The sequence below is a fragment of the Pleurodeles waltl genome, chromosome 10, assembly GCF_031143425.1.
Source record: "Pleurodeles waltl isolate 20211129_DDA chromosome 10, aPleWal1.hap1.20221129, whole genome shotgun sequence".
NCBI classification, from domain to species: Eukaryota; Metazoa; Chordata; class Amphibia; order Caudata; family Salamandridae; genus Pleurodeles; species Pleurodeles waltl.
Window position 1 is genome coordinate 844,008,024 of NC_090449.1, and position 14,755 is coordinate 844,022,778.

At 44.6% G+C, this 14,755-nt stretch overlaps 1 protein-coding gene across 3 annotated transcripts in view; it reads left to right on the top strand.

Annotated features, from left to right (window-relative positions):
• Positions 1-14,755, top strand: part of HYCC1 (hyccin PI4KA lipid kinase complex subunit 1) — a 361,690-nt gene that overhangs the window by 127,298 nt on the left and 219,637 nt on the right. For all 3 annotated transcript variants that reach the window (XM_069211534.1, XM_069211535.1, XM_069211536.1), the window contains exon 2: positions 2,620-2,702. In XM_069211534.1, the coding sequence (XP_069067635.1) occupies positions 2,652-2,702 (51 nt within the window). In that variant the 5' untranslated portion in view covers positions 2,620-2,651. The remainder of the gene's footprint in view (positions 1-2,619; positions 2,703-14,755) is intronic.

Sequence of the window (14,755 nt, forward strand, 5' to 3'; positions counted from 1 at the left end):
GGGGAAGTCTCATCACCCTAAAAAAAAAAAAAAGCCGAAAAGGACCTTAACGTAGCCCCCCAAATCAGCCCCCTCCGCAGCATTAGAACACCCTTTTTATTAGGATATTATTCCACTGTGAGCAGTTTTCAAGGTCCTCTGTGTGTGTGATTGGAGATCAATATGCTCGATCTCCTTGCTGCAGCCGACATCTTTGCGTTCCACTGTTGCGACCCTTTCTCCCACCTCATCCAAGTCCCTCCATAACTCCTTCAAATCTGAGGAGAGGCCCCTCTTTGCAGCCTGCAGATTGTCCCGTAGTGAGGCAAACAATGCCTCCATGCAGGAGTGCGTCACCGGGCTTTCAAGTTCCTCTGCGCCGAGGGAGCATTCATCTTCCATCTTCTTGCCTTTAGGTCCCCCTGTTGTTTTCGTCAGCATATCGCGGAGGGACTGGTCTTTCTTGTTCTTGACTGCTGCCATGGCCTTGAGTGGCTTCCACCAACACCCTTGATGAAATGCTTAAGGAGCCACAAAGACCAGTGAGGGGCCCCAAGCAGGCAGACAGTCCCATAAGTGTTGCGCTACATCTAGCAGGCTAGCACAGTCCATAAAATGGTCAGCCTAATGGTGACAGCCTCAGGCCTCCATGCCCGAGGACCAGTCCCAGCTTATCGTCCTCCACTTTACTAAGTCTTCCAGTGAAGCGTTGCGGGCCAGGCGCTAGAGAAACATTGAGAGGCCTTTCAGGACCCCAAAACACAACTGGGCCATGTCTAGCACCGGTGTGCACCTCATAGGCCCAGGTCAGCCTACGGGGACCACAGTGTTGCTGCAGCGCTGAAAGTAATGTCCACCAACACTTGTCACTGCCCCCACCGGCCTGGGCAGTCCCCACGTCCTCATCTGCAGAGGGGTCTCCACCCAATAATGATAGGCAGGTTCTCCTGCCATCTTCCTCTGCTGCACACTTTCTCCAGGTCTAGAAGCGCAATTGTGCAGGGGCAGGCCGACATGGTGTTCCTAAGCCATAGGCCTATGGCAAGCCGCGATGCAGAGGCCATGCTGGAAACTGTGGCATAAGTCCCGCAAGCACCCCCAGTTCCAGCTCCAACCACATCAGGGTGCACGGGCATCCCAACCTTGCCCTGGGAAAACAGTCTGGGGCGCTCCCCCAGTCCGGAGAGCGCCTGTGGCAGCAATCCACCTCCCAGGCATCTCAGGTCTGGTCTTGGGCAAACAACAGCAAGGCTGCCAGCCTCAGCAGCCATACGTGATTCTCGAGCCTCCGGGTAATCACTGCTGGCGCCCGCAGTGAAGTGGGCATGTGTCGTTCACTGGGCAGGATGCTACACAGAGCCTTAGTTCGGTGGGGATGGAGAGACCAGAATACAAGTCTCACCAGCCTGTCATCTTGGCCACGCCCCTCTGGACTTGTATTTTAAGCTGGGCAGATGTACATTTTGTGCATAGTAGCCATGAGTTTAAGCACGGAATAAGGTGAGTGAGCATTCTCCTCAATGTTAAAACTGTCTGATGGTGCATGCCCAGGAGAATAGCAAGAGGAAAATTGTGCTAAAATTCCCTTTACCCATTGAGTATACTGTGATCAAATGCTAAATCTAAGTAATCAGAGAAATTCTAGGACATCATTAGTGTCTTTATAAATATTTATACGTGAGTTAATTACGCAACCTCACTCGCTTGAAAGTGACATGGCCATTGTTCCCTACTTTTCTCAATTAACCTCCCCTCCCCCACCCCCTCCAATTTCTGAGGAAGTTGTGCTTGTGTCCAGTTAGTTAAATCTGTTGCCCCAATATCTGTAACACACATATGGGGTATTACGATCATTGTCTAATTATGCCAACCTGGTCTTTGAAGGCCATATTCCATTGCATAATTCCTCTGCTTTTGTTTTTCCACACATACATACCAAAAATACACAATGCGAGATTACAATGTGCAATGAAATGTACTTTTATTAAATACATTGATTTGGAAGCCAAACGGGAAGACTTGTCTCTATTGAAAATGATGCTGTGTTTTTATCATAAGAGTAAGTCAAAAACCAGATGGATGCAGGTTAAAGTGCAAAGGCTCCCCGCTAACAAAATGAGTTTTTGTCTTTTACGACTCCCGTTTGCTGGAGGAATAATGTCATATTACAAAACTTGTGTGAGATCAGTAAAAAGAAGAAAATATATTAAGTGTTGGCTATTCAGGCTGTTCAAGCGAAAACATTTGGTGGAATAATCGGACTAATAAGAAAAATGTGTTTTCCTATTGGACCAGGTCTTAATCGCTGATGTTCTGAATTTTCTGTAAGTTTATTTGAGAAAAGTAAATTTTTCAGACTGAGGTCCGGCATCAGCATTTTCTGCTATACCTAGTAGCAGCTAATAAGATGTTGAGCTTTAATAGAGTCTTCCAAATGTAGATCCCATTGAATAATTACTGTGTGAGGAGGATTTGAACTTGAATTGATGAAGATGCTCCAGTCAGTAAGGTATACATTTAGTCTCTGAAATACTCCAGGGGGAAGCGCCTTATGGTTAAAAATGCAAAATATAAATTAATGAAGCATCTTTGGAAGTTGACTAACAAGTTTCTCTAACTGTTGCATTGTTTCCTATCCAGCGTGAAAGTTAAAAAGCACCAGATGTGGGAAAATGATTGCTGTGGACAAAGGGGTTGTGGAGGAATGGCTGTCAGAATTTAAGGTAATATTGCTACAAATATTTGATTTTATTCATCAGCGCAAACTCCATCTGACATATTTCGAAAATCCAACTTGCACTGCTTTATTTCCTAATACTAATTACTTACAATAGTGCAGTTGAACAATTACTAAAATTATAATTCTGTCACACCTCGTATGCTGGAATATGTGAATTTTACTATGCATAGCGATCTTAAGTTCGACCTCGAAGATCCTGCTTACCCTGATGCCACTGCTTTGAAACTATCGCAACTATCCACATAACCCAACTAGTTCACCTTCCTACTCATGGGGCAGGCCATCAGTAACATCCTGTCTTCTCTAACGCTTCTGATTTGATGGGTGATGCTCCTCTTCCCCTTTATTTGGATTGATCATTATTCTGTGCCTTCCACCCCCCACTAGTCCTTCATCTTGTGGCCTGGTAATTATTCATCCTTGATCCAGCTTTACTCCTCAGGTGTTCTGTGAGGTCCTCTCCAATCACCCTCTGGTTCTGATTAATAATGTTTACAAGGTTACTTCTAATTTTAATGACTGGATTATTTTAGTTTTACTTAATACTAGTTTTAAAAAGATTTCCTTTTAAGACTCAGCCCACGGCCTTATAGTATGATACTCTAAAACCTTTGATTTAACAAAAACATTTTCTCAAAAAATTGAATCCGTTTGCTTTAGATTCCCCCTTACTGCCTTGCCACCGGACTTCAACTCCTTTTCTGTTTCTACTGAGGATCCCTCTCGCTGAGCTCCCACCAATGTGTCTAGACACTCAGGATACTGCAGTTAGCTCTATCAAATTGTCTAAGCGGAAACATGTGGTGGTTGTCCCTCTTCTTAAAAACAAAAAAAATAAAAAGACATGCTGGATTTGTCTGTCTTATTTAGATATAGACCAATTTCCCTATTGGTAGATACAATAATGGAAAAATATATCAATTCAATTTAACTTTATTCGGTCAAGTTATTTAACAAGACCATAAAAGTACAAAAATAAACAGCATGGTAGGATAAAAACCGATAAATATGTACATAACGAAGATACTAAAACTGCCTATAAAATGTAAGATTACAAATCTTCAAAGCAGCTGATAGTGTACTGTTAAAAATCCAAGCCCAGATCTTGTAACATGTCTGTTTCTCAGTTTAAAATGCTTTTTTCGTTCTAATGCTTAAAGCGGTTAGCAAATAAGTGAAGACTGCTGAACAGATTTCTTTGGACGACAGTCACTGTAAGTAATACAACACTTCTTTATGAGATAGAAAAACCTTTGTTCAAAATAATGGGACGCCTGTGGCGTACTCCAGATTTTTATCCATAGGAGCAGGGGGACCAATGCAACACGATCTTCAGTATGACCCTCTCCTAGTTCCATATGGGTACTAAAGCTAGAAGTATTTCTAGGGATGGCTAAAATAATCTGGAATTTCCTTGCTCCAGAATAACCCTATGCTCCATCGCCATAGGTCCCTATAGCTATACGTTTACTCTTGTACAACTGGATTAGGTTCTGTATCAGCTTTTGCCCTAATTTTCTCGAAAATCGGAATATAGCATCACCTGCTATCCTGACTTTGTGTGCTCTCAAGGCCACTAAATTGTCCCAATTCCCCTTCAGATCGAATATGATGCCTAAATATTTAAACGTCTGAGTTTATACAATTGGTTTCCCCCCCAAGGGCAAAGACCCTATGCTTAGGCTTTCCAGGGCTGCATGACATTACAAAGGACTTTTGGTCATTTACCTTTAACTTACAAGCAGACATAAAATGAAAAAAAAAAAAAATCCAAGAGTTTTTGCCGGCCGACAGCTATACACACCAGTAAACCACATTGTCTGCGTATAACCGCACCGGGACCGGCTGATTACCAATCTTAGGAACGTCGTCTGTGCCCCAGATTAAACCGTTATCTAGGGCATTTATATAGAATAAAAATAGAAAGGGTGCTAAGATGCAGCCTTGTCTAACTTCTCTGGCTACACTAATCGGAGCTGTACAATCACCACTACTGGTGTAGCGCATGTAGGGGTAATATACTGGTGGATCAGCTGGATAAGATCAAGTAATTTCTTGTTTATGCCTGCTTGTTCCATCATATGCCATAGGGCCTCCCTATTGACCATATCAAATGTGCAAGAGAGATCCATAAAGACCAAATGTAGGGCCCCGCATTTAGTCATCTCATACTTTCCCAAGATAAGAGTAAGATTAAGGGTCTGTTCGATCGTCCCCAATCCAGGGAGAAAACCGTATTGCATGTGGCTAAAAAAACTATTTTACTCCTTCCTTGATCTTGTGCCGAATCAGGTACTCTGATCCTCGATGATACCAACTGCTGGTGGTGCATTACTTGTGGTTGATTGGAGCAGGGAGCTACACTATCCAGAGTGGCCCCGGAATCCCTAATACTTAAATTGTCAGTGACACAATTTGCTGTATGGTGGGTTGAAAAGCAGAAACAATGATAGGGTCCATTACCCACAGAAGTGTCAGAATAAGGTTTAAAACATAGGTGGTTCTGGTGTTAAAACCGTCTCTCCCCATTTGTCCTTAGAGCCAGTCTGCAGGATAAACACTTAAATTACAAACCTTAAAGGGATGGCATCAAATAGCAAAAAAGACCTACTCCAATAGTCCGACAAATCAATAAACACCAGTTTTGGAAAGAAAAATAGCTCAGAGAAACATTTGTTAGAAGAGGGCTAGGCCTGGCCTCTGTTGGGCTATGATGGGCTAAGACGGGCCTGTGTTTGCCTAGTCTTCGCACAGGCATGTGTCTCGCACTGCAGGAAAACAAGAGCGCTTAATAGCACGTTAACTCGTTTGGGCCCGCCCAGGTAAAAGTAAGGCCGGGGGACAAAGTCCCACCCCAGCCACAAGTGCCTAGAAGTCACTGACCAAAAGTCCAGAGTCCCATGCTGTGGGAGAACAACAGCGATTTAACAGTGTGTCAGCGCATTTGGGGATACCCAGGTGAAAGGAAGGCTGAGGGAAGAAGTCCCACCCCAGCCGCAAGTGCGCAGAAGTCACACTGACCAAAAGTCACGAGTCTCGCACTGTAGGAGAACAACCGTGCTTTATTAGAGCTTCGGAGTGTTTGGGTCCACCCAGGTGAAAGGAAGGCTGGGGAACGAAGTCCCACCCCAGCCTCAAGTGCCTACAAGTCACACTTACCAAAAGGCCAGAGTTCCGTGCTGTGGCAGATCAACAGGGCATTAATAGTGCGTCAGCTAGTTTTGGGCCGCCCAGGTGAAAGGAAAGCTGGGGGACAAAGTCCCACCCCCAGCAGCAAGTGCCCAGAAGTCACACTGAGCAAAAGTCAGCTTTCTTAGTATCCAGAAATCAACAGTCTTCTGTACCCATCCCAATCCGTGTTTACAGCGCTTCACAAGGTACCAAATATACCTTTCTAGCTGTCACTGACAATGTATTTTCCTCTGGATAAAGGACGTGACTTGGCTCTTATACTCTTAGCTCTATCTATGGCGTTCAGTACTGTGCCTTTTAAAATCAGTGCTATGAACAAGGCATCTGTCAAACCGCTTTGGGATTTTTATCTCCTTTCTTACTGATAAATTCTGCATTGTTTGCATTGTTAGCTTGAAGTCTATCTTCTCTTCTTCATACTCTTTACCTTGTGGGGTTCCACAGGCCACATCCATTAATCCCGTGGTCTTCAATCTCTATCTCCTCCTTGTAGTGTGTCATACGATCCTTTACCTTCACAATAGTTTTATATGCAGAGGACATTCAGCTCGTTGTTTCTTATACATTGTCCTGACCACACTTCATGGCGGTTCCACCAATGTTGTCAGCAGTTGCAGTATGGATGGGTGTGAGATGTCTTAAACATAATGGAGATAAGACCAAAGTGTTGCTAATGGGTAACCATCCTTCACTTGAGGATTCAGAAATCTCAGCTTCTACTGTATATCAACAGTAATGTTTGTTTTACAGTTGTGACATCAAAAACTTGTAGCTTGTTGCTTTGAGTCTACTTCATGCAGTGAGGAGATTTCTTCCTCTTGTTTCCTTGCTCACTCGGAACCATGTTGCACATCATCTCCCACCTGGACACGGTAATGTGTTCCAGGGTGTCCCCCAACTCTTGTACACCAACTGCAAATCATCCAAAATGTGGTGGCCTGGCAGTTTCTCAATATTCCTCATTATATTTTGATCTCCTCCCAACTTATCCTGCACTGTCTTTTCTGGTTTATGCACCGTGCCCTGTCTGGAGGAGATCCTTTGTATATTAGACAGCTCATTTGAGTCTATGGTCCTTCTTTCAACTTTCGATCCAAGAACCTTCATAGCGCTTTCTTTCCCCGCTCCAAACTATCCAGCTAGGGTAAATGATCGTTTACTTACCTGGCAACTAACCTCAGATATAGTTTACCTCTGGTTATTTTGACTCTGTGACTCCAAGCCACTCTCAGGAAAGAATTAAAAACCTGGCTCTTCCAGTGCTAACTTTCCAATTTCCACTCAACAAATTTCCAGCACTAGGATGCCCGGTTGGGCAGCAGTATGCTTTATAAAACTAAACAAATAAATTAGGTTATAGCTTTGTTTTCTCCCTTAACCCTACGTTTCTATGCTCTTTAAAAGTGTCATTTAATGGCAGAGTCTTAAAATGTATATAAAAGAGAAGGTTGCCTAAAGAATAAAGCAGAGTTACATCTTCTCCATCTCCCAGCGGTCACACTTGGCCATCTCGCAACGATGCCCTGCATGTTATTTCCTTATTTAATTCCAGGGATAACAACCTTGGGGCAAGTAAAGTCCTCCAGCATGATTCTTTTGCTGAAATTTTAGTTACTGCTTTTTTGCTGTTATAGATGTGTATGTCTTATTTGGTCTTGTCTGTTTTGCAGTTGAATGTGCTTCATTCTGTTAATGTCAAATATTTTACAGAGCTCAAATTCATCAGAGCGTTCAGAAGAGAGATCTGCCCTCAGGTGTACTTTATCGTGGAAGGATGCCTTTCTGAAGGGTATCACATTCTACTTGTTTGAACATAAAAGTGCCTAATTTATCAGAATTAGTACACCATTCAGATGCACGGGTGAACCAATATGTGTGAGCTGCAATACAACTGACCATAAACACCAAAGTCAGTTACTGCAGGTCAGCCCTATTATTACTCCTGTTGCCGAATTACGGAACCATGTGTTCCTACTTTTCACATCCCACTTAGACCTTTCCACTTAGAGAAGAAGCCACAGACTTGTGCACCCCCTTCCTATGATAAACATTGTGGGAACGCACATGTTGCATCCATGCATATGCGTAATGTGTGGCCTCTTGTGCTTAGGCACCCATGCGATTTAGACAGCTTTTGCTCCTGCATCATATTATGTACCCAGATGCACGGGCAAAGAGACCATTGGGTACACACTACCTATGTATGTTACCTAGAAGGTGGTTAAGAGTCAATGCATCCCAGGAGTATCCTTAAGAAGGTGGTTCCTATGTGTGGCATGAAGCCTTCCCACAGTAGTGCAATCATAGATTACACCCAGCTGCAGAGGAGGAGGTCCCTGTTTCACCGCAAAAACAGACCAAGCTGCACCTACAGCAACGCATGGAACAGTAGTTTGAACCACCACTCTTTCACTGTTGTGCAATGCATGTTTTGCAGAGTTCAGTCAGGACCATTATGTAGAAGGACTGATGGTGCAAAACAGCACTGGTTGCATAACTCAGGCCCTAAGCCATTGCCAATTAAAACCAGTGCCAGTCAAGTCAACCCTACCCACAAGTGGGCACTTTAGGAAGAAATCGAGTAATTTAGTGTTTCCAATTGCATCAATCTCGGACAGGCATGGGTAGTACATACAGTTGACCCAGCTGGTTGAAGCCAGGTAAAGACACGTTGTCACGCACCAGCATCCTTAGCTTTTTTTACATGCTACTAAACATCTGTCCTCTGGATTGCATAGATATCCTCGGAAGGGCCAAGAAATATTTTACATGGTTTTGTCATTCCAGCAAATGAAGATTTTCCGCACATTGCACCTAACAAGTTCGGTTGAAGAGGGCAAATCATGCATTTCATTAGTAATGCCATTCACCAAACCTCATTGTGATAAGTTGCATCTTTGCATACATTTAGTTTTCTACCAGGAGTTGCCTTCGCTTTCCCCATCTCTCCAAGCCTTTTGTGTTCCCATTTATAGTCTCAGTGGTGTCCACCTGAATGTTCCTTTCTTTCTCATTTAGTTACGTTTACCCACTAATATCAGAAATTGAAATAACCCGCAGCATGGGTTGCACTGGAGAGACTCAAGGGCAGCATACTTTGCTCACTACACTTTTGAATACATGTCCAAGAAGTGGCCCCCATGGTGTAAATTATTCTCACACTCCTGTCTAGCGGTTGAATCCTGCAGCTTTCCACCTTCCTTCGATATTTGCATTTCAAAGTTCAAGTGGGGTTCACGGGTAGCGCCTCACTCCTTTTGTCACCATCTATTGTATTTTTGTCTCCTGCCTTGCCAGTCTCTGTAGCTGGTTCTCAGTGGCAGACTGCCGATTTTATAGTCTTTCTGCTCCAACATATTTGTGTATAGTTTAGTACTCAACTCGGTGGTACTCATTGGTCGTGGATGGCTGAACATCTGAATTTGACGTGCTGTGGGTAGAACATGTGATGTCTAAATCACACAATTACAAAATAGACATGTTAGGCACTGCAGTATGTTATCACCTGCCAAGTTATTTTAGTGCCACAGTGGGGAAAATTAATTTTTTACGTGACAGAGCAAGCAGGGGCGTTGCTCGGTCATTAAGACGAGCGGAGGGGACTTCAGATTACCCGACAGTCACGCTGGCATGTTTTGCTAATCGATTATGTGAAGCAGCACATCAAGAGGGTTTGCAGGCCACTGGAAAGGCAAAGGAGTGCGGATTATGAAGGGGCTTAAAACGCAGCATTTTGTAAAATAACAATGTTTTAAGACCTTCAAAACAGAGATAGGTGTTTTTGTCTGAGTGAGTATTTAAAAATGTCAGGTGAAATCCGACAGACACCTCACCATACCCTACTGAAAGCTCATGTACCCAACTATGTATTAAATTATACATTTTTGGGGGTTTTGGGGGGGGGAAGGGGAACACCCCAAATATCCCCTACAAACTACGGCCCCTGAGAGCAAGATCTGTACACTCGATGGTTTTTGACTGTTTTTTCTCAGCATGATATGTGCCCACTTTAGCTCTGAAATTTTGCAGATATTTTGGCAGACTTTATTTGAAAGAAAAGACACCCTCTTGGCTTCCTGCGAAGATTCATGACATAAACAAACTTTTTTTTCTCATTTTAATGGACTTAAAAGCGATGGATGACAGAAACCAGACTGGAAAGGAGCACACACGAGGTAGTGTGACGATTCACATGCTAACCGATTCCTTTATTCAGCTATATGTTTAGAAACAGATTTCCTACATTCTTTCTATTAGAGATATTTATAAATGTAAATACTATATGCTGTTTGTTTCAATATTTTGTATGGATTTGTCCTTTTACATCGATAAAATGTGCTTTTAAATACATGTCTTGACCATTATTAAATCAGAATGATAAAGATAACACCTTTTATTAGGTATTTTTACATACTGGTTGGATGATGCCTAGCTGCAGTTTGACACCACCGAGTCAGCAGTGAGTTATTGCTCGCAGGGGTTCTCTTTTGGAGCAGGTTTTCTCTGCGGCCTAGTGATGGAGAGGTGGGTGGGCATACAGGTTGGTCATGTTAGGGTGGCTTCTTTTGGGGTGGGGCTTCCTCAAGTAAAGCCATTTTACAGGCATCTGTGTCACTTGCAGTTCACACCATCGCATCCCTGCAAGGTCGTCTCATCTTTATCACCCACGTGAGGTCGATCATTTTAGTGCCTTTAAATTCACAGCTTCTATTAAAGAAAAAATGGGAAACCTAAAGCTAAATTTAACAAGTTATTTTCAGTATTAAGCAAAGTTAAGATCCTGCATGCAATTTAATTTTACTGACATAATACCCATTTCGTCTCCAAATGTAGGTACCACTGTGAAAATCTACCTAAAATGTATATGTTTTCGCTGTGGGACATGTTCTCAACACACAAGCACAGGTAATTTAATAGTCTCTGACCAGATACTATCATTTTCCAGCCTTTCCGTAAAACACCAGCACCAAAAAAAAACTTGCGTGGAGTCATACATGAACTCGGGTGGCAACCTATACAGAAGTGACATGTACACAAAATCGTGGTCAATAATAGACACATGACTAGCACGATCTACCTACTGCTCTGTCTTTGTCCCCATGCATGAACAAAATTAGGGGGACCTATTTAAACGTGTGAAACATGGGTATTTTTCCCACATCTCCCCATTTTCGCTTTGTATGATGTGTTTTCACCCATTATACCCACCTATGTTTTTGTCTACAAGTCATTGAACTATCACTACAAATGCTAGAACCTGGGTTTGGTTTTCGAAATTCATAAAGCAAATTCTAGTGCGTCCCCTGGAAAGGCTATTTTTGCCTTAGCCTGTGGAGTTCAGTAAATCAATTATAGTTCATAACCAATTTAATAATGTTGGAAATTGAGATAATAGGGCCACATATTGGAATGCTGTATGAATGGGGTGGCTCCTTTGATGTGGCGAAGGAGTGTCAGCCCAATGGCTGAGCCAGAAGCAGAAAAATAAAATTATAGTTTTCTATTGTTTTATTTTTTTGCTTGGGCGCAGCAGAGCAGGGAGGGGCGGGGTTGGGCCGTGGGAGGTGGGGAGAGTGCACTAAGTGTGCATGTGTTGTTTGGCTGGCCGTCTGAGGCCAGCCAGACACACGTGCACTTACGTTTCTCCATCCCAGCTGTATACACAGCCTGCTGAAGAAACAGCATAGACCCCAGGCTTGTGTCTGAGTGGCAGTGACTGCCGCTCAGACCAGTCCTGACTCTGCTTACATGCTATGTTCGGCATGTAAGCAGCTCCAGGATTGCTGGGTGCCTGTGCTGGTGCACATCATCGAGGAAAGAGAAGTGACGAACAAGGCTATAGCATTACTGAATGTAAGTTTATTTTATTTTATTTTTGTATTTTCTCCCCACGTGTCTGCCCCCTGCCCCTCCCCTTGTTATTTGCTGCGGCCGCCGCTGTGTATGAAGATGTTCTCATGCCAATCAGATGTACTGGAAATGATTTAGACATCTTTAGCTCTCCATAAAGTCTCATTAGAGATGGTCCAGAGCATATTTTATGTTAATTCATACTAATGGTTGGTGTCAAAAAGGCATTCAGGTGCCCTCAACAATCCAATTGCTCAGGTTTCAGGTAGTTTCCCTAGCTTTGACCTGTTTGTTCAAGGACCATTTCTTTCAGCAGATTACTCAGGTCATGTTAAAACTGAAGATTTAACAGGGATATATAAAATAAAGACAAGACCTAAAACAGGCCTCCTCAGCATCAATCTGAATATTCCTTCCTTGCTGAACACTTTTCTGTAAAAACAGTGAGGAGCTCTCCACCTATTCCAAGCTGGAGTTCATTTTCCCCATCTGCTTCAGTGAGTGATTTAGTACAGATTATTCAAAGTTTGATTAGAGCCTGAGTGGGTGCATATGTGGGACCTTATCAGAGTCCTCTGGCCTCAAAAATAGGTGATCTTTACTGCACGACCCTTGGTGCTGAAAAGGTGCACACAGATGTATATTTCCTGCACCCAGCTCAGCACAGGTGAGTAGCGTTTATGGTAGTCATCGTAATTGTAATGTGCTACCACATTAATTAGTAGGGTGTAATATTGGTTCATATGGTGCAAAGCAGTTCATGTGTGCATAACCACTTCTGGCTGATGTCATTTCTTCTACTGTCTACCTTGTAGGTTTAGTAACGATATCTGGTTCTTATTTAAGGACTCAACTCAGTATTCTCTGTCTTTTACTGTGGGTTGGTTCTGTAAGGCTCGACTTTAAAGATCTTAACTTTTCATACAATTATTAACGGATACCAGCAAACCTTTGCCCAAAGACTGTAAAATGGTTGCATCTTTTACATAGCTGATTAACATCTATTCTAAAACTGGTCTTGTATACAAGCCACCCATCTCATTTATATATGAAGATTGAAGGCGTGGGTTGTGCTGTTTTGATGCGTCTTTGTTAGTTGTGTCCAAAATACAAGTGAGTTAGACACTGCAGTGAGGCAGGCCATTTTCTGTCAATTAGACGCGTTTTGGGAACTGTTTGCCCTCCTCTTTTTGCAAGATACATGACAAGAACATGCGAGACAGGACATATAAAGGTCATGCAAGGCATGTGACTAGCTGTGTTCTGGGAAAATTGCACTATCCTGGCGCTCTGGCTTGGTCTTACTATCCAGGGACCCAGACAGCAGCTGGAGAACTGTTACACGGTGGTAGCAGTGGCATAATGTAAGGGAGGCGGTTGTGGTCAGGCTGTCGCTGGTGGATCGCCAGTTGGCTCCCCTGGTTGCAGGGATCATGAGGAGCACAGCTTCTCTCGTATATGTAGATTTTCAAATGACTCCCTACCCTGAGTGCTGTAAAGGTACCAAAACTGGCAGGAGTGGCCAGCTTGATGGTTTAAGGTTCTGTACGGGTCCATAATATTCTTACAGGACGTTGCCTTGTTAACTAGAGTTTCAACTGGGACCGCCAGAGAGCGGTTGAGGAAGGCACCAATGGGCTCGTGGAAATCTGTGTCCCAGTTGAGGGGTCTGGACTCCTTAGTCTGACACCCTGCACTGAGGAAAAAGTGGGTGTGGACTGGCCAGCACCACTAATGCAGTTCACCATGTCTAACATTGAAAGGAAAGTTACCTCAAATGAATCAATCAATCAAATTTATAAAGCGTGCTACTCACCCATAAAGGGTCTCAAGGCGCTGGGGGGGAGGGGGGGGTGGGGTCAGTGCTCGAAGAGCCAGGTCTTGAGCTGCCTTCTGAAGGGGAGGTGGTCAGGTATGGCGCGAAGGTGGCTGGGTAGCGAGTTCCAGGTCTTCGCTGCCAAGAAAGAGAAAGATCTTCCTCCGGCGGTGGCTTTGCGGATGCGGGGTACAGCTGCCAGGGCCTGACCGGCGGAACGTAGAGTGCGCGAAGGGGTGTAGAAGGAGATGCGGCTGTTGATCAGTTTGGGTCCGAGGTTGTGAAGGGCTTTGTGTGCGTGGGTCAGAAGTCGGAAGGTGATCCTCTTGTTGACGGGGAGCCAGTGGAGTTTTTTCAGGTGTCCGGAGATGTGATGGTGGCGAGGGATGTCCAGGATGAGTCTCGCGGCGGCGTTCTGGATACGTTGGAGTTTCCTCATCAGCTTGGTGGTGATGCCGGCGTACAGGGTGTTCCCGTAGTCCAGGCGACTGGTTACGAGGGCGTGGGTGACCGTCTTCCTGGTCTCGGTGGGGATCCAGCGGAAGATTTTGCGAAGCATGCGGAGGGTATTGAAGCATGCCGAGGTCACTTCGTTCACCTGCCTGGACATGGTGAGGGATGAGTCCAGGATGAAGCTGAGGTTGCGGGCGTGGTCGGTGGGTTGGGGAGTGCTGCCTAGGGCGGGGGGCCACCAGGAGTCGTCCCATGCGGTGGGAGTGGGGCCGAGGATGAGGACCTCCGTCTTGTCTGCGTTCAGTTTTAGACGGCTGTCTGTCATCCAGTTCGCCACTTCCTTCATTCCTTTGTGTAATCTGGTTCTGCCTGCGGTGGGGTTGTTAGTGAGGGATAGGATGAGCTGGGTGTCATCGGCGTATGATATCAGGTCGAGTCCGTGGTTGCGTGCGATGTTCGCCAGGGGGGTCATGTAGACGTTGAAGAGAGTGGGGCTGAGGGAGGATCCTTGGGGTACGCCGCAGATGATTTCCGTGGCTGTTGATCTGAAGGGGGGGAGGCGGACTCTCTGGGTCCTGCCGGAGAGGAAGGAGACGATCCATTCGAGGGCCTTGTTTCTGATGCCAGGGTTGCTGAGACGTCGTATCAGGGTGCGGTGGCAGACCGTGTCGAAGGCTGCAGATAGGTCCAGAAGTATGAGGGCCACGGTCTCACCCTTGTCGGTC